Source organism: Cyanistes caeruleus, chromosome 3 (genome assembly GCF_971803275.1).
Source record: "Cyanistes caeruleus chromosome 3, bCyaCae1.hap1.1, whole genome shotgun sequence".
NCBI lineage: Eukaryota > Metazoa > Chordata > Aves > Passeriformes > Paridae > Cyanistes > Cyanistes caeruleus.
Window position 1 is genome coordinate 26,190,092 of NC_141703.1, and position 19,753 is coordinate 26,209,844.

The 19,753-nt window shown below is 41.2% G+C and overlaps 2 protein-coding genes across 14 annotated transcripts in view; both read left to right on the forward strand.

Moving 5' to 3' along the window:
• SLC9D1 (solute carrier family 9 member D1) overlaps positions 1-2,237 on the forward strand; it is a 33,880-nt gene extending 31,643 nt beyond the window's left edge. For 2 of the 6 annotated variants that reach the window (XR_015284265.1, XM_086880250.1), the window contains one exon: positions 321-2,237. Coding sequence is in view for 1 of the 6 variants with exons in the window: in XM_086880250.1 (XP_086736376.1) it covers positions 321-434 (114 nt within the window). In the remaining 5 variants the exon portion in view is untranslated. The remainder of the gene's footprint in view (positions 1-320) is intronic. The other 4 variants (XR_015284268.1, XR_015284267.1, XR_015284266.1 and 1 more) reach the window with 3 other exon arrangements.
• A 4,643-nt stretch (positions 2,238-6,880) lies between these two features.
• TFDP1 (transcription factor Dp-1) overlaps positions 6,881-19,753 on the forward strand; it is a 38,453-nt gene continuing 25,580 nt past the window's right edge. For 2 of the 8 annotated variants that reach the window (XM_086880252.1, XM_086880256.1), the window contains exons 1-2: positions 8,422-8,439; positions 8,563-8,674. In XM_086880252.1, coding sequence (XP_086736378.1) covers positions 8,663-8,674 — 12 coding nt within the window. In that variant the 5' untranslated portion in view covers positions 8,422-8,439; positions 8,563-8,662. Of the gene's footprint in view, positions 7,144-7,677; positions 7,797-7,910; positions 8,058-8,288; positions 8,440-8,562; positions 8,675-19,753 lie in introns of those variants that run through there. The other 6 variants (XM_086880253.1, XM_086880257.1, XM_086880254.1 and 3 more) reach the window with 6 other exon arrangements.

Here is a 19,753-nt window from a genome sequence, read left to right on the forward strand (position 1 = left end):
TTAATAAAGTGATAATTGGCCTTTGACTTTTTAACGGACACTGAATATTCAAAACTGATCACTTCACATAAAAACAACTGTTCTTCTATAAGCTCATAAAGATGTTTTTGAAATTGTATCTTCACACCAGGTAAACAGGTAATCAGATGATTTGAGCATGCACTTGTTTGCTTTTGTAGCAATGTGCAATGTTGTTTAGGAAGACAAGTGGAATCTCTTGAAAACATGGTCTAGAAGAGTCTAATGTCCTCACACTTCTATATACTTCTTTGTATTACCATGTAGCCAAGAGAGTAATGGCTTTTATTTGCCTTTTGCAGGTCTATCTTCTTATTCTGAGTGTTACTACTCTAAGCCTTTTACTTGCCCCTGCCCTGTGGAGAGCTGCAATTATGAAATGTGTTCCGAGACCTGAAAGACGCTCAAGTACTTGATCAAGATTTGCACAAGTAGAAGAATATGTCCTCTTGCAAGGAAAACACCTTCATTGTTCGTTGTATTTCTATGCACTCAGAAAACAAGACGTGTTGAGTAGTCAGTCCTCTTAACAAGCACTTGGTTATAAGCCTTATACTGACCTTAAAACAAAATTCAATACTAAAAAATAATTGCGTCATTTGATTTGCACACCTTTTACAAAATTTACTTTAACTCTGACAGATTGGAATCTGCTAGAATATTTGTTTCTGATCCAATCTGTTACTCAAAGCATAAATTATTTTTTTAAAATATAGCATCATGCAAACTATGTTGATTATTTTTTTGCCTGAATGTGCCTTTTAATTTTCATCCTGTTAATGCTGGTTCATCACCAGATTTTGTTCAAAAAGGAAAAAAAGATATATATATATATTATGGTGCCTATGGTATCTTCTTTCACTAAATGACTTGAGTCATTTTCACATTTAGGATTTTAATATAGCAGTATAAAATTAATTACAAAAGAAATTTCTAATGGTGAATAAAAGAGTGATCTTCTACACAAAGAAAAAGTTTAACTGTTTAGCATCAGTTCTAAGCATATAATTACATATTCCAAATCATGCAGCCAGTACTGCATGATATTTTATTCCAAACTGCAGCATATAATGTATTTTCTTATAGTGGTATATTTTGTGTTAGCTCTTGTATTTATTTCCATATTTGACTAAAAATTGACAGTAAGAAAGGGCATAACTTATGTTTGCAGACTGACAGTTGTTACCCGTTCTTGTTGCTAAATGCTGCTACAGTAATGGTTTACAGGGATCTTTTCTTTTAAATCAAAAAGAAGTGTAGTAAAACTGGGAAGTGTAATTTCAATTAGATGTGAAAAATAGCACTTCTGTAACCTTGGAAGTTGGATCTTAGTTGACACTATTCTAGATTTGAAATTATTTTAAGTAAATTAACTTGCAGAAAACTAGAAACAGCAGACTGGATGTGTATTTGCAACCTCATGACCTTTTAAGTTACCTTTACATTGACTAAATTGTTAGTCTTTTTAAAATACCACGATATTTTAGAAAACAGTGTTTTGAATGTGATTTTAAATGTGTTTTTTCTTTAAAATGTTGTATGTAGTGAGATAGGTCTTGTAAAAAACCATTCTTTAAGTGTCATAGAGAAAGCTTACTCATAGGCTATAGTCTACTCTTGACAAAGCATTTAAGTGTCATCTTGAGGTTTATCTGATAAAACCAATACCATTTAAGATACATTAACACTTCAGTCAGTATTGCAGTGTCATCTGAAATAATATTGATACCCACAAAATGGTTCAAAAAATGCATGTTACGAGGTTTAATTGCCAATTAAAATGAAAATTGTCCTCCAAGCAGCAAAACAAAGTTTTGGATGGACTATTGTGCTCTATACCTCTTTCCCCTGTAGCAGCCTCAGTTTCTTCAGTGTTTTCTCTGACATCTGCTGGGCTTGTCCAAATGAAACTTGGATTAGTCTGGAGTGTGGATGTACTGGTGGGACAGGGTAAAGATCATCATATTTGAGTTCTTGCTCACTGCATTTGGGGCTTTCCCTCTAGGCATAATACTTCATAAAGATTGGAGGAATGTATGGCAATTCCACCTCCCCTCAAATGGTTTCAAAAGTTGTTGCAAAACAGACAAATACAGAGCAAAAAGCTGCCCTATAAATAAAATATTTTTTAATAAAATGAATCTGTAACAGAAAAGAAACTCGAAACTGATTTTCTGGTGTATTTCAGTATTTTTATTAAAAATAGAGGAGCAATTCAAGTTATACGGTTCCATTTAACAGTCTACTAGCTCAGATGTTTTATTCTTTTCCAGGTACCTCAGAACAAAATTTGTTTCTTGACTGTCCTATCCACTCCATCTACTGACCTAGCTCATTGTTTCTTCATGAAATACAAGCATCTCTCTGGAATACTTCGTTTTGGCTTTGAAAGATGCTTATTTCACATGTAGTTTGCCACCTGTTTCAAGGGGAAAAATGTATGACAAGTCACGGTAGAGACTTCTGTATGATTTCTATTATGTGACTTAGTTAGCCCTTGAAGCAATTATATGATGTATTGCACTGTGAGGAGTAAAACTTACCTAAATAAATTGCTGTGGGTAGTTGTAGTTCTCTAGAAAACTCTTTAATAGTTAGGAAGTCCAGGAAACACTGATGGCTTGTGTCTCTTAAAAGAAAGAAAATATTTTTTTAATATCTTTTAAAAGATTTGGGTGAAAAGCTCTTTTGGTACCATGTTCAAAAAAGGAAAGCAAGCAGCTAGATACCTTACTGGTTGCCTCAGCTCTCTCCCAGATAAACTTTGTCATGGTTTAGGAATGGTATTCCCCAATTTAGTCCTCTCACCAAAACCATGCTGTCAGTTGTTTCCCCTCTCCCCCCAGCTGGAAGAAAAAAAAGGCAAAGATTATGGGTTGAGATAAGCACCATTTACTGGAAACAGCAATGAGAGAAGAAAACAGTAACAGCAACAATAACCAAAGTGTACAAAGAGGAGCCCCAGACAACAGTTCCCCAGCCTGCCACAGCCAAAGGGGCCACCTTTCTTCCTGGAAGTAAGAGAGGGAGCCCCTTTCCCTGCCTCTGCCAATGAGGTAGGATGGTATAGAATAATGAGGTACATGTGCCCACACCGCTCCAGTTTCCACCCCCTCGTGCCTACTGTGAAGAAAGCTCTGTCCTGGCCAAAACCAGGACAACTTGGCTAGGCTTTAGGAGAACTGAGGGAAGAGAAATAGCCTTGTGTGAGTACCAGTGTCCTGTCCCTCTTTATTGACACAGACTTGGGTTGCCTGGTTCAATATTAGATATATGTGCAAATTAGTAATCTTAACAGACATATAGTAAGTTTGTTTACAATCAGACATTTGAGATTGCCTCACAGATATATGAGGTATATTGAGATACTGTAAATGTTTCCTGAAATGCAAATAATGGCTCCATGCATAATTTCATGTCCAAATGGGGTAGTCTCATGATATGATCTTAGGATAGAAACAACAGACCTCATTACTGAATGATCACTCATTCCTGTATGGAAAATGGGGAGAATATTGCATAACCAGCCCACTTAGGTATAATTGCAGCTTTTTGGAAACCTTATGCTTGTACTGTTGAATATTCTGTTTCTGTGTCAAGCAGATAAAATTAAAGCAGAAGTTCCAGAAGCCCTGAAAGGAAAATCTACTGATTTGTTGAAGGTTTTTTGAGAAACCAAAGGTCTTTTTCTGGAAATTCTTGTTCCAGCTTGTTGGACAATGGTTCTACCTCATTCATTAACTAATGATCAGCATCATTTGAATACAGAAACACTGATACAGAGCAGAAACTTCATTAAGTGATGAGAAGATATTCCTGTGGTCAAACTGAACTTACGGGAGTGAGAAGGAAGGTCTGCTTTGTGCTTGACTTGCAATTCATTCAGCTAACGTATTTTGGGGTTGAGATTTGTTTTTTGCAGGTTTTTTTGTTGTTGTTGTTGATTTATTTTGTAGGTGGGTTTAGCTGTGCATGTTTGGCATGGCTTTCTGAAAATTTGAGTTCTTGTGGGTTACCCCTTAATTGCTATTCTTGATAATTCTGTGAAGGTAAAGGAGCCAAAGTAGTGTAAAAGCTGGTAGTGTGGGCTGTGCTTTGTGAGCCATTTCCCTGGCCCTGGGGTCAGTTTGGTATATATGGACCCACAACCAACCTACTTGCGGCTTATCCCATACAAAGCAGGTGGCTTCAGTTTGTCAGTAGGAAGGTATTTGTGGGAGCTGGTTTCCTGAAACTGACTGATGTAGGTCTAGGATGGCTCAAGTATGTGCTGATAGTGGACTAAGTCCATGGGACTACATAACTTTTTAAAAACTGTAAGAATTTATACTTCCTGTAATTCTGTAATATGAGGAAAAGCATCCTCACAAAGCCTTGTACTTCACTTGTTTTATGATTGGACATCCTAAGCTTTGCAGGCAGAAGGATTGGAGGGGGGGGGGGGGCTTGTGTGACAGGATATTGCTGCACAATGATGCTTGATGGAGGGACTGAGAAATCTAGTGTGGTCTTGCCTCTTGGAACGAACCCAGGAACAATCTAACCACAAAAGCACTCCTGGGGTTAGTGTAGGGAAGGAATCCATAGTTCTGCTCTGTCCTGGCAGTGTTCCAGCATGTGGGCAGTGCCAAAGGTGGAGGAAACAGGATCCCTGAATGACAAGAGGCAAGCTACACTAAGTGTTACTACTTTGTGGGTAATGCAATGGCTTGTAAGGAGCAGCAAATTATCAGACGTCCAGTGTCTGACCTGACAACGAGGAAGCCGTCATAACTACTGCAGGGAGGGGGAAGAACACTGACATGTCCCTAAGACTGAGAGATGTGGAGCCCACTCAACCACTAAAGGCAGAAGGGAAAGGTATTCCTCTACCAGCTTTGCTTCTTAGCCCAGGAGATTTGCTTCTTGGGTTCTCCCACCACCTCTGTTGAGTTGTTACCACTGCTGGGTTGGACTTCTGACACTTTAAGGACAGCGGGACTAGGAAAACCTTCTGCTTGCTGGAGACAACAAACTGGACAATGGCATGACAAGAGTGACTTAGGGAGAACTGATCCTCCCTTGGGGGACAAAACCTAGATCAGAGGGTAGTAAAATTTTCAAAGTTATGCTACCAAGCTGTATGTTTTATTTCCTAAAATAGAGTAGAAATTTGAGAATTGGGAGATGGTACCTCCTGACACGGCCAGATGCTGACAAGGTGGTCAGGTAGCATTAGGTCTTTAATTAAGTCACGAGTTTGTACACATCACAGTGTTCAGATTGCATGGCTCCATGTTTGCTTGCATTTCCTCTGGCAATTCTTGAAGCTTTCTGCCTATACGCTAGATGACCTCTTGAGACGATTTCCTTGCGTCTGTCATGCAGTCCTGCCACGCTGATGCTGTTTAAAGTTATGATCTGTTCTGCTTTTCGTGCACCCTCAAAAGAGAGGCACTCCCCCGAGAACTGTGAAGTGGAATAGCCTTCCAACACTACCACACAAATGAAATCCTGAAGCTCCAAAATACCTGAAAAAGGTGTGCTCAGAGATTAGAGAAGTGTTGAAAGTTTTTTTCACCGGTACAAATACTTCAAATTAGTTGTGAACAACCCTCGGCTAAAGAAAAAAAACCAAACACTATCCAAGAGTTGGGCGTGTTTGGGCAGTTAGTATGTATCAAAATAAGTTCTAACAAACTAGGACACTCCTTCTTGTTTGTGCTTGTTCTGTTGACTCGCAAGTGTTTTTCCTACTAGAATTAATGTAAAACAAAAGAGCGGGAGGTGGGTGGGTAGGGATGTGAGATACATGGACGGTTTGAGCCCTCGGGCACAGTATATATGACCTGGAGGGTGGAGAGCAGCACTATCTACTGGAGATGTCTTTCAGGAAGCATTTTTTTTTTTCTGCAGCTGGCTTATGGGTTTTGTGGGGGAAAGTTTTTGCTGCTTTCTGAAAAGTTGTAGAGTTACAAATACATTTTCATTATCACCTTCTTTCTTCGATGTCCGCTGCCGTTAAGCTTTAGAGGAATGAAGAAATGGGGTAATAACCCTAGAGCAGCACGTTGGGGGGGGGGGGGGGGGAAGGTATTGTTTATTAGAAACTCCGAAGATTGCTATTTATCAGGAAAATGAACTTAGTGTTTAATTATTATTGTAAAGCACAACAATTCAAGGTCTTAAAAAAAAGAAAAGAAAAAAAAAAAAAAGATGTAAAAGTGAATGCGAATCTCGTCGACTCGTTAAATGCATCTTCTCCAGCACTCTCTGCTGGATATGTCAGCTGCTGCAATGTAGTGGTTCTGTGGTCGTGTGTTCTATTCCCAGCCAGTCTTCTTTCCCAGGAAGCAGCATGATTTTAGCGAAAGAACGAGCCTTTTACTTCCTGCTCCCCTCTTCATTGCGTTATGGGGAGCCTTGCACCGTGCAGGCTTGATCTTACGTGCAGAACTGTGTACAGTCCCTCCCCATCAATCAGCCTTGCATCCACCCCTATGAGCAACACGACTCTTGAGCTTTCCCGGCTTTCCCGCAGTTTCCACTATAGCGGCTCTGCCTTTGTAGCCCCCCAGCAACGCTGCAGGTTCTGGGTTGTTTGGGGTTTTTTCTCCCAAAATTTAGGGGACAATGATGTAATTACATCACACAACCCTCGCTAACATGCTCTGTTCCTGCGGTCATCATTGCACGCAGAGGCTGCACAGCCCCGAGGTGCTTTAGTTTTAGTCGCGAGGTTAAGAGATGCAACCGCCCCAGGGAAAACCATGGCTTGGATTACCACAAAATCCCTAATTTTAGCAACGATCGCTGCAAGCGAAACTTTGCTGGAGTAACGGCCGGACAGAACGCGATGAGGAAGCACCGGTAGCAGGATGTTGTGGCAACGCAACCGCACGGCCCTGCCCCGCCGGGTCCCGCTCCGCGCCGGCAGCGCGGCCGCGCCCGCGGGCACCGCTCGGCACCGCGGGCGGGCGGGGAGTCGGAAGAAGGCGCGAAAATCCCGCGCATGCTCCATCCGCGGCTCCCTCCGCGCCTTGGAGCGGCGGGCGGGCGGGTTGGCTTGGCCGCTCCGCGTGTGCCCGTGCGAGGCGCGCCGCGCCCGTGACGTCAGCGCGCAGCGTCAGGGGGACGCACAAAAGTGTAAGTTTCAATTTTTTTTTTTTTTTTATTTCATTAAAAAAAAAAAAATAAAAGGAAAAAAAGAAGAGACGGGGAAAAGTGGCGGGGTCGCGGGTGCAGGGTCCGTGGGAAGCGGGGGGGACGGCTGCGCTCGCTCGTCCCCGCTCGTTTACCCGCATCGCCCCCATTCCCGCGGGCAGCCCCTCGGCGGTAGCGGCGCCGGGCAGGTGTGCGGGGCCGCGGCGTGCGGGGGCGACCGGCCGGGAGCCCGGCGGGCTGGCGGCCGGCGGGGGCAGAGGCGCGCTGGGAAGTGACAGCCCGCCGGGGGAGACCCTCTTCCCCCGCCGCCTTTTCTCCCTGCACCCCCTCCCCCGGAGCGCGGGGGGAGGAAGGCGGTCCCTGCCGGTGCCCTCTCCTCCCTCCTTGCTTCCCTCCCCTGTTCCCGGGCTGCCGATGTCGGTGTCCCGCCGCCTCCCCCCGCCCCTGCCCCCTCCCGCCAGGCCCGCGCAGCCGCCGCACATGTGCAGTCGGGCGCCTCCGCAGCGGCAGCGGCAGAAGCGGCGGCAGCAGCGCGGCGGCGGCGGGCGGGGGGTGCTCCCGCTCCGCGCTCCGTGTCCCTGTCTCGGGGCGGCGGCGGGGGATGGAGCCGGCTCTCTCTGCCTTCGGCCGCTCAGGTGCGGGCAGCCCGCGCCCGAGGATGGGAGCACCGGGGGTTGCGTGGGACGGCGGCGGGGGGCGCCGCCGGCGGCGGGTCGGGCACGGTGGGGATGGGGACGGCGCGGACCCGCACTCCGCCCGCCGCCCCTTCCCCCCGCGGCCGCCGGCGGTGCCGCCGGGCGCGTCCCCCCTTGCCCGCGCCCCCGCCGCCGAGGCGATTAGCGCGGCCCCTCGCTGCCGGGGGGAGGCGGCGCGGGGCTCTGGGCTCTGCCCGGGCGGTGAGGCCCCGGTCGGGGGGCGCGGGCGGGCGCGGGGTGCCCGAGGCGCAGGGGCGGCCGCCGGTCTGTGCCGCCCGGTGCGGCCGCGGCCCGTCCGCCTGCGAGGAGGAGGAGAAAAGCGGGGCTGGAAGGCCCCGGGGGGAGCTGCCCCTGGGGCCTACTTGTGCCTGCTGCTGGAAATGGGGGTGGGGAGGAGGAGGCCGTGATCGCTGCCCGCGCCCAGCGCTCGGTGTTGGAAGGGGCGCAGCTGGACAGGGACCGGCCTCGCGTGGGATCGGGCACGGGCTGGGGGAAGGGCTCTCGCTGCCGGGGCGCAGCTCAGCCCCGCCGTCGGGAAAAGAGTGCCCCCCGCACGTGAGCCTGGGGCTCAGGGGACGAAAAGGTGGTGATGGGAAACTTTCCCCTTTTTAAAAACGTGTTTTTTTCAAAAAGAAACCTAAATTGTACTTCGTAGTAGTCAATAATTTCAATTGTAAAAACTTTCCCTCCTTTCATTTTTTTATAGCTGGTGCTGTCTTTGCTTTCTGCTTTCCAGAAAATAGCATTGTCCCTGTGTCCTGCAGCCATCAAGATTTTAAAACGACTGGTTTTTAGTCTTTGGTAACATGGCAAAAGATGTAAGTATATTTGTAGCATATAAAATGTAGAAGCATAGAATGTTTTTATTAACAAAAGCAAATGGGGTCATGCTTTATAATAGCTGGCATTGATGAATACGTGGAACTTTATCTATACTGTGCATCAAGCCTAGGCTGTTTTCCTGTAGACGGTGTAAGCCAGCTTCAGATCTGCTGCCATTTTTTCAGAGTGATTAATCTTGAGAATTCCCTATGCTAATAACAGCACTTGGGCCGTTGTCATTATGTGCATTCATATTGAACACTAAAACAGCTTGGGTTTGGATTGGATTGAAAAAACCCAGCAAGCGTCGTTCAGATGGCGGGGCTGTCGTTGCCTACTGCTGTCAACTAATGTTGCTTTTCTTGAGTTCAAGAAGGCATCAGAGATTGGAAGGAAGATGGTTCATTCTCCATATGTGTTCATTGTTTATCTCTGTCGACCAAAAGATGCCCGTTAGTGTCTGTAAAAACAGGCTTTGGGAACTTTCACCACAGATTCCCATTACTGCTGTCGTTAAGGGTGGCGGATTTGATTCTGCGACCTGCCTCATGGAGCTTGTTTGCTCTTCACCCCTTCCAGTACTTAATAAAAAAAAATTCAATTTATTCTGCCTTTAAGATGTCAGTCATTGTTCATGCCTATTATAATTGGGCTTTCATCTTTTCTTATTGAAAAGAAGACAATATACTAGCCTGTATATTCAAATTAGAATATATCTCCCCTTCAAAAAAAACCCAAAACCCCAAAAAAGCAATGGCATGCAAGCTAAGGAAGAGTAATACAACTCACTGGTTAAACAGCAGGTTGCGACCTAAAGTGGAATATTGCGGCTTTCAAATAGTGGGAATTTCCATGAGTGAGTGGTTTAAAAATTTAATCTTTTAGGGAATTTTAGTAGTTTAACTGAAAAACATCTTAATGTGCAGAAAAGCAACCAGACATACGTAGTCACTCAAAGCTTGCCTGGAAGAGATAAGGGTGGCCAAGTACATTACAGATAGCAGAGTTCAGGGAATGATAGGCCATATAAGCGGGAAGAAAACGAAAGTGGAGTGTTAGCCTAGGAGATGGTTTGAAACAGTTCAAAGTAATTGAGATACTAAAGTACATTTGTTTAATATTAGCTTTTGGGAGAGAGATCAGCGAAGTAAAGAGCTGCTAGCACCTGGAAATATGGGTGAATGTCCTACTAGAGCTACGTGAGAGTAAAACATTTAAGAACAAACCTTATTTTTGAAAGATCGAGTTTATTCTAGTAAAGAGCGTAGTTAAGGAAGAAAGGAAGAATAACCTACCTCACAGTAAACTTAAGAAATAGGAGAAGGTGCTACAGATAGGAAAAGAACTTGCTTTTTGGTATCTTTGTAAAGAAGTAATAAACTGAATTTGAAAGAATGAAAATCTAGGTCAGGTTTTAGATAAAATTTTAAGAGTTCTTAAGCACTGGAACAGGGTAGCTAGAAAGGGTATGAAATCTTAACTGAATATTGTCTAACCTGTTCTTAAAAACATCTACATATACTTCAAACCTGCCTCAGGGAAGAAATATGAACTGCTTACCTTTTAGCAGACTGTACCCACCATTACATGACATCTAGAATGTGTACTGAGTGTGACACCATAATGTGTTGGGAAATTTTAAATTTCTAGGTCTGAATATGGGCCCTATGAATTGTGGTTTAATGCTATAACATAGAGATGTTAATTGGTATAACACTTCTTTAATTTTCAGAAGGGAAGATATTTCCATATTTTTGTTCAAAGTCCAAGTTCTTTTTCAAGCAGAATAATGGAATTAAGCATGACACAGACAGTATCACTAAATTTCTGGGCACTGAGCATCTGAAAACCTGTGTTGCTGTAAATTTAAACATTCTGATGTGAAAATATTGCTGTGATTAATGGCTTGTGGTTCTGCCATGTCACCCCTCAAGTGCTCTAACTGTCTGTGAGATGTACTGGTGAAGAAGATGGCATAGTTGATGATTGCTCCTGCCTCTTCCTTCCCTTTTTCTCAGCAGAGCTGAGATGGCTAAACTGTGGCTGTGCTGCTGCAATCCTAAGTCTGGGCTTCAAGTGGCATTTCCATGGCCAGGGATGTTCAGAGTGCTCCAGCCTGGGAGTGCAGGTGTGATGTGCATCCCACTGGTGTCCTGTGCTGCTGGGCCAGTGTGCTGTGGTGACAGTGGAGCAGGGAGCCCTGCCTGCTGAAGGGGAAGGTGTGGGGACAGTGCACCACAACAGAACACGCTCCTACTTAATGCTTCTCCCTGCCTGCTGCAGTAGAGCACTTTTCCTTTTATTGCTCCCTTCCAGTTCTTCTGATGCCGCTTTTTAAAACCTATAATTTGATAAGACCTGCTGGAAGAGTCAAATACTTGTAAGTATTTGCAGACCTGAGACTTTACTGGATAACTGAACAAATGGGGGAGTGTGATGGAGAGTACTGACAAACCCAGTGAAATGTTTTTGTAAACTATTAAAGAATTGCAAAAGTAGTGATCAAGCTACCAAATTAATGTTTATGAACTATATGATCCAGGTCTAAATTCTGTGAAGTTTTACTTTAAAATGTATCTCTCTAATGCTTTTCAGAGTGTACAGTTGAGAAAATAAGCAGCAAAACATTGATTTTAATTTTTTTTTTCATTTATATTTTGGGGTTTTATGCGAAATAGTTTGATTTTCCTCAGCAGTAGTCAGGAAGCTATGAGGTGGGGGGAAAAAATACATTCATACGTAGCACCTTAATTAAGAGCCTGCAGGTGGAGTTTAAGTGCATAATCACAGTGCTGTAGCTGGGTAACTTGACAAACAATAATGTAAAAAGAAATACTAGCTTGTGAAGGTTAAAGTATTCATGGGTATATCAATTTATGATTTGGGTAGGGGATCTGAAGTGCAGTAAAGAAAAAGGGCAAAAAAAAAAGGAGCACTCATTTTCCAGTGTGATCTGGTAATAGCAATAAGCACAGCCATTTTTGAATTTAGGAGCAGTGTGTGAAACTGAGAAGCAATTCTAACAGAATCAGGCAGACGTTGTATATCACTTTCAATTCAAGACATCTTAGTTTCTAGAAAGGCTTTACTCTTTGTGCAGTTTAAAGAAACAAAGGAAAAATACATGTGGACAGGAAAACAGCAGTTGCCATATCTCAAGGACTCGTGTACCTTGAGAGTGGGATCATTGCATTGCTTTTCAGAGTCTGGATGACAAGTTGAGATCAGGAGTTTTTGGTACAGTTTTACACCTGCATTTGCAGTGTGTGGGAAATTTCTTGGTCCTTGCATATGGGCAGTCTCCAGAAACTTCATCTTAGTCAGAACTCCTCTTTCTGGTTAATCAGTATCACTCTGAGTTTGCCTTGTCTCCTGTGAACTCTTCCACTACTTAAAAAATGTGGCATCTTCCAGGCAGGAGCTGAAGGAGCCAAATGTGCAGCCAATAGGCAGGATTGAATGAAGTAGAAGGAGTTAATGTAGCAAGAAACAAATTTGATAGATTTTTTTTTCCAGCTTCCAGTGTAAGACTGAGCACTGCTTGCTGGCCACTTTTATATTCAATTATATGTTGAGAATTATCTGTAAATTAAGATGATAAATACTTTTTTTAGTAGCATTGGTTAACATACCTTCCACCACTAAATTACCAGCTTCTGTAACATGGCTGAAGATCCAACTTGTGGGGTGACCATATTTCTCCCCTCAGTTACTTCTGTCACTGCTGAACTGCTGAGGCCTCTCAAGGAGCCATAAGGAAAGAGATGCTTGTGGATCTTTTCTCCAGCACTCAGTGGAGGAAGGCGGTAGCAGGAGCAGCGGAGTCTATTGTCTGCCGAATTTCTGTACTCTTAATACAACCACTTGCAGGAACTGGATCTGTTATTGAGGATAGTGCATGGTGTTACAGTAAATATTGAAGAGAAAGAGGCTAGACAAAAGGAATGAGTATGGTTCTTTCTGATCTCCAAAATTACACTTACCAGAACAGATGAGTCATGTAAATGAAATATTCTTATCTAGTCCTGTTGTTTGTGATTGTTTGTTTTTCACCATTAGTGGAGGGACTGCTTCAAGCTGTTTAAAAAATAAATTGTGCACAGAGAACTTGAAAATGAAAAAAAATTTCAAAAACATTTTGAACAGACACACCACTGTGTTAGCCTTTAGAGTTTCTCACAGGCTAAAATACCTTTCTTGAGAGCTGTTCTTGAGTTAGTGTTTCATAGGTAACTGACTGTGTTGGCTTTGAAACTGCTTGTTCTAAAATTAGATTTTTTAATTTATTTTTAAAAATTATATTCTACTGCCATCTTTTGCTTGAATTATTTTATGAGGGATTCTTCTCTTGATGCCTGGTTTGTAGAAAAGTTACTGTATCTCTTTAGATTTTTATGGTACTTTAATGAATCTTACTGAATAGTAGATAAGGCACATCTCTCCAGTTTTGCAAAGGAAGCCCCGTGCTTGAGGCTTCCACATGGGCTTTCCACATGAAAGAACATGTGGAAATATGAGGACACACCATAAAAAGTGTAAAAAGTTCGTCACCTGATCTAACGTTACTGTTTAAGAGCTGTACAGATGTGGGAATTAACGCCGGTGGTTTATTTTAGTTGAGTATTCAGAATACGTTCAGGTATGTAGCTTAATCTAGTGGATTTATTTCACAGTATTAGTAAATATTTTGCTCAAAGAATATTAAAAAAATTAAAAAACCCACAGCAAACTGGCTTCTTCACACAGTTTTACTGGATAGATTAATATGGCTGCTGTTTTTGTGGAAGGTCAAAATCTATGCTTTTGTATTAATTTTTTGCCAGAATGCCACAAAGTTTGTACTTTTTAATAACTTCTATGTTATGTTTCTACATCAATCTTGAGTAAGGCTAGAAAGTTAAGCTTGGGATGGATTAAAAACAACAACCCAGTGGGAGTAGGAAAAACACTTTATTTTGAATTTTTTTACGTGATGCACTTTCAATCCCTAGAAAGTATTGAGAAGTCTTCAAATCATTTTTCAGACTTTCCTTAAAATACCAGCATGAATTTCTCCTTTTATGTTTATTTTTGGGTTATGTACTGGAAATTTCATTGAGGCGGGCTAGAGAAGTTAAGTCTTTGAGGAATCTGAAGCGGTCATGCACCTTCTTTGATATCATTTTAGTTCAGTAGCTTGATCTACTTCTGTTTGCCTTCAGTGAGTTCTAACATGTCCAGAAGTTTGCAAACTAGTGATCAAATAATATTGCGAAATTAGGTCATCTAAAAAGGCATCTCTGGGATTTTGGATGTTGCTGATTTTTTTTAATTTGCTTTTTCAAACAAGGCAGGAGGAAAGTGATCTTTAAGCTCTCTTTTATACATACCAGATATGCAGTCAGAGCTGTTTCTCCCCTGTGTTGGTTTTTGTTATAAAATCAGGAAACAGCAACTCAGAAGTTGCCTGTCACATTGCCAATTTATTTGTCTAAATATATATAAGTATTTTCTTGTAGTCTGTAAGTGTTACTTATTAATTAAACTTTACTAGTTGTATGTGCCAGTTAGTGACAGTGGCTTTATATAGGTATGTTGCAGTATTTTACTGAATAACTACACTGTGATGGCAACAGGCTCAGCAAAAATGCAGATTTTGGAAGTTAAGTTACGCTGGGGATCAATTGTTTTAATGTTTGCGTTTGATTGTGTGAGTATCTATTAATGGAGATTTATTATGGCTAATTAGGAGTGGGAAGAAGAATGGATCAGTCTTTACTAAATGTTGTCTGTATGAGGACAGTTCTCAGATAGCAGACAACTTGATTTTAAAGATGGACAGTGGTCCGTGTTCCCCAAAAATGCTTCTGGCTACTTGTTTTGTGTTACATTACATTTGCTAAGTGTTCCAGAATTGCATTATTTGTTACACAGATTTGGTTGAAAGTTGTACTGTGGGCCACTCTAACCTTGTAATACACTGATAAGGAGGTTGGTGAGGCAAATGGTTCTGGAAGGGTCCTTTGTAATGTTATTTGTTGATTTCAGCTGTGGTTCACACAGCTGGTGAACAAGCTGCTCTAAATTCTTGGGTTTGGCTGGAAAAATAAGTCTCTTATTGTCAGATCTAGAATGGTTGCAGGATGTAGTTGTGGAAGTGGCTGCTGCTGATACCTCCACATATGAGTATTTAGTCCTAGAGGATACTAATGATTATTTTATTTTCTGATTAATTTATGTGGTAAAAGTGGTGCTTTGATGTCATATTCACCACTAGGAGTCTCCTATTCAATTCTGCTTCATTCTTACAGCTTCACAGTTAGTTTTGGGGACGTCAGCTTTAAATTTTGAAGGGGTTATAGCACTTGAGCAATTGAATTACTGTAAGAAGCAACAGCATGGAATGACTTGTGACTCTTGAGGTGTTTTTGATCTGTTGGCTGCTTAGACTGGACCACCATTTGACTTGTCTTCAAAGCGAGTTTTTAGTTTAATTTTTGCTGAATTCTGGATGTGTTGCTCTTGTCAGAAAGAGCAGCCAAGAAGCTAATGGTCATGACATATTCTGCAAAAAAGACCTGGGGTGTAATTTTGTGTATTGCTCAGTGTCCAGCTTACCTGCAGCATCAGCAGAGCCTGTTTTCAGATGAACGACAGTGCTTGACTGAGCTTCTCACCTGTATTTAGCTTTTTGCCTTCACAATTCTGTGGTATCCAGACCTTTATTTTAGTGCTTTGACTATGCCTTGTTAGTTAAGGTGCTACAAATTCAAATGTCCTTTTTGGAAAGCTCATTTCTGTGGTTTAGCTCATTGCTGAGTGGTTGGTAGACACATTAATCTTGAAGATACTGCCATGAATTGAGGATGTGATATGATTATCTCAGTTTCAGAAAAAGGCTACTGAAACAGTAAAACAACACATCTGAGAATTTTGAGCAATCAGATTTCTGTAGCCCAACTTCAAAAGTTTTTGTTGTTTATACAGTAAAGAATAGATCTCACTGGCTTAATTTTCAAAATGAAATCGAAATGTTTTAAATTTAAGAACTTTTCGCCCTTTTCTACAATATTCCTTTGCTTGAGATCTTGATTGCCTTTTAAGTTTTGCAAAAAATGACATGGATGTCTCATAAAAATAATCTTTTGCAGTTGCAGAATAATTCATTCCCATAGCACATTAGCTCTGGTCCCTGGATGATGGGGAAAGTAGTTTATCATCTTGTTATAAAGGATATTTGCATATGGATAGGGGTGAAAGAAAAATAAAGGTTGTTTAAGCAGTCTTAAAATAAGATTTCTGATTATAAGCTTTATCCAGTTCCACTTTGTAACTTTGCTTATTTTCTGTTGCTTCCTGATATTGAAATAAGGCAAACAAAAAAAGGAACTCTGCATTGTCAATAAAGTGGCCCATGGTAAAATTGCATGGCATGGAGCCTTTAGACATGTTGCCGTTAAAATGCCTGGGGATCATCATGGATCAATTTGGGTGCAGTTTGGCACAAGGTGGGTGGTTGTTTGCTGGTAGGCTTTGCAAATGCCTGTAGACAGCAGAGGCACCATCCTGGTCATGGAACTGTGGAATTGTTATGGTTGGAAAAGACCTCCAAGATCAAGAAGTCCAGCCATCAACCCAACAGCACCAAATGCCTCTGACAAGCTCTGGGTGGAAATGCTTTTCTTTCCCAATTCCTACATTTTCTGATTCTGTTGTCGCTGCTTCTTTCCTAATTTATTTTGAACTTCTCTGTCTGAGTCCCAGCTTATTTCCCCTTTCAGTTGTAGTTTAGATTGTATTCATTTTCCCACTTTCCATGTTCTTCCCTTCTTCTCACAGGATTTGATCTCATTGTTCCATTAAAGCTCTCTTAGGTTCTCATCATTTGTATTGCCTATACTTTTTCAGCGACTCACAGTTTCTCTACCTCAACTCCTAATTCTGCCATCTTCCGTCTGATTTTCCAACTCATTTTTTGTGTCTTTCCCAGCCAGTCCCAAAATAGTCTCTGTTTCATACTGTCCCATTCTGACTCCCATTCTTTAACCATTCTTGTATTTTTGGCACCTGTATGTCTTTGTCAAGCCCAGTCCTGTGCCTCCATACTCTATGTGGCTTAATCTTCTGTTAACAACTGAATATTTCTTTTCTGAGAAAGAGCCTTGTAGCAGGTACCTCTGTTTCCATATATCTCTACCCTTTTTGCTCTTCCTCAGCACTTTTTCAGGTAGTTTTCTTAAAATTGGATCATTACTTAGAAGCAGGGTAGAAGAGGTATTTCTGTGGCACAATAGCACCCTTCTCTTCCCCATACTTATTTGAAGTATTGTCAGACAACATGCCTCTGGGGTTAAATCTGATATATGTAGCACATGTACTCATTCAGCCTTGTTTTTGTCAGATAAACTTGCTCTTATAGGTTCTTTGTCCTTTAGTCCAAATTCACCTTGCATATTTTCCTGTTTAGTTTAAAGGTTTAGTGAATAATTTGATGCCAGTTTTTGTTAACAAATTGAATTACAAGGCTGGAAAGCTGTGGAAGAAATTACATTTTTGTTGTAAGGATGTTGATTTTCTAGTGCATAACTTCAGAGACTACAAATAGTAGCTTGCTAGTAAGATACTAAATTATTCTCTCAAAATCTCTAAGGACTTTTCAATAACTGAAATTCCCTGCATCTTAAGAAAATTTTGTTTCTGATTAACTTCAGTCGCAACAAAAAGATACTTCTGAGTTTACTGATTTTCAGGCTGAGGGCACTTGTAGTGCTTTTCAGTTTTCACTTGTAAACAAAACAGAAATAGACTTCCCAGTCCTTAGGACTGCTGATGATCTCATAGCAGGCCAAAGCTAACTTTAGTTGACTTTTTATATGTTTAGCCCTTCAGTTCATTTCTTTTCCTCAGGAGCTCCAAACAAAGAGCTGAGAGCAAACTTCAGTGATGGTTGGGCTCTCCACTCCACCACAGCTTCTACAGTTCAAATTCCCAGATCTACTAATTTGTCCAGTGGGCTTTACCCTCCTTTCTGATGTTCTGTGGGAAGATATTAATTTATTACAGTTTAGATGCTACGTTGGATGTCAAAAGCTTTGTTGTAGTGTGTGAAGGATGAAGGCTGTATCTGTATCTGTTGCTTGTTCAGGATTTCACGGGTTTCTTTTTGTAGAGAAGTAGACATAGCCAATGTGTGTCTTCAAAGAGGAAAACTTTGCTGAATTATGACATTGCACTCACTTACTGAGCCTTCAAAATAAGATACTAAGAGCATTATTATTTCAAGCAGCCCCAGGATCACCATCAAAGGATGTAACACGTCTTGAGACTGAAAATCATGAGAAGATAAGAAGAAACTGTGTAATGCAAAAAGAACACAAAGGAAAATAGTGAAAATCCAAAAAACTTGTTATGAGTAACTTGATTAGGCCTAAACACTAAGTGCATTTTCTTATTAGAAAATAGAATTTCCTTGATGCCTGAACCCTTTCTGGCAGAAAGTTACCTTTCCACTGGGGAAAACCCAATCCTTTTTCCTGTGTGGGTTTTTTTGGGGGGGGGTGAGGTGTGGGGAGGAGAGTTGGTTTTAGTGGTGTTTTGTGTTTGTTTTCTTTTTTATGGTTCATTGTGAATCTGTGATTATAATATATGGAATGGAAGTTACGTTTTCCTCTATTTTCTTTCTTTCTTTTGGGTGCTATGCTACATAGATCCCGGAGTGGTAATCCTGGTGCTTCCTCCAAAATTACCTGGCTTGAAAAATAATGAGAATGTTCTTAAAATGCACACTAAGAGATGTTTTGTCTAGTGTTTCCATTTCAGAACAAATACACCAGAATTCTGTATGGGATGGAAATTTTGCTTGGTTTTCTTTGACCAAAACTTGTCCCTTCAACCAGAGATCAGTTTTGCTAACCTTAGAATTAAAAGTGTATCCAGGAGAGTGAAGAGCATACTGGGGCTGGAATAACAGAATTTTCACTAGAATTGAGTTTTCACTATAAATAATAGCTGCTGGAGGTGGTATTTAGCTGTGATATTCATTCCAGGTATCTTTCTTGGAGTCTTTCTGGGCATGTGCTTACAAATGAGTTGAATATTTACGTGCCATTTTAACTGCTAGAGGTGAACCTTTAGTAAGACACTGGTAGAAAGGTAGTGGAGCTGCAACTTGTATATTGGTCATTAGTAGTGTTGTCCCTGATGGGGTTCTTCTTGTTACTTGGTGATTGCTCTTCTCTGAATTTGCCCAAATTATTTTCTTTTATTGATTGTGGTGTATTTTCCCAAATGTTCTCTAGTTTTTCAGTGACTTAAGTAATTTCAGTCACACCAAAAGCATTGTTTAGGGAATGTATCAATAACCTGAGCCTTTGTAATGCTAGATTAAATTATGGTTTTTGGGGTTGCATATTGTTTTGGGTAGTATTTTTTCACTGTATGTTTTAATTATGCAGAAGACAGATTATTTAATACTATGATGTTGGTTCATTTACTTAAAACGAATAGAAAAGATTCTACAGGAGATGTTCTAATTTAAAAAAAATAGGAAATGGAAGGGACCAATAAGTACTTGATTACTGAATTGCCTAATTTTCCAATAACTGAAATAATGATTTGCATTAATACCCGAATTTGCTGAATATCACAGCTTAAATATTTGGTTTTGGAATATCACTGTAATTGACGTGCACTTGGTGCAGGTTTGCATTTGTGTATTAAACCAATGAATGGATTTAATAATTCAAAATCATTAAATTCATGTGCTTAAAAGAAAAACAGATTAAGGTAGCCATTTTCTTGGTGGTTTTCCGATCAAAACCGCAATATATTAAATGCTTTCCCAGTCTCATTTATAATCTTTACTTATTCTCATGGAAAAAAGAATTTGCAGGTGTCCTGCGTACAAGTCTCCTTCTGCTGTGGAACACAAACTTAAGTACCACATTGAAAGAGATTATGATAATGAGACTGCACTTCCTGCCTGGTTTAACTCTTCTGTTATGAAATTTAGGTAGAATGGGAGTATTAGGTAACACTTAGCCAAAAATTCTCCTTCATATTTTCCCACAGGGTTTTAGTGTTCTGGAATTCATGCT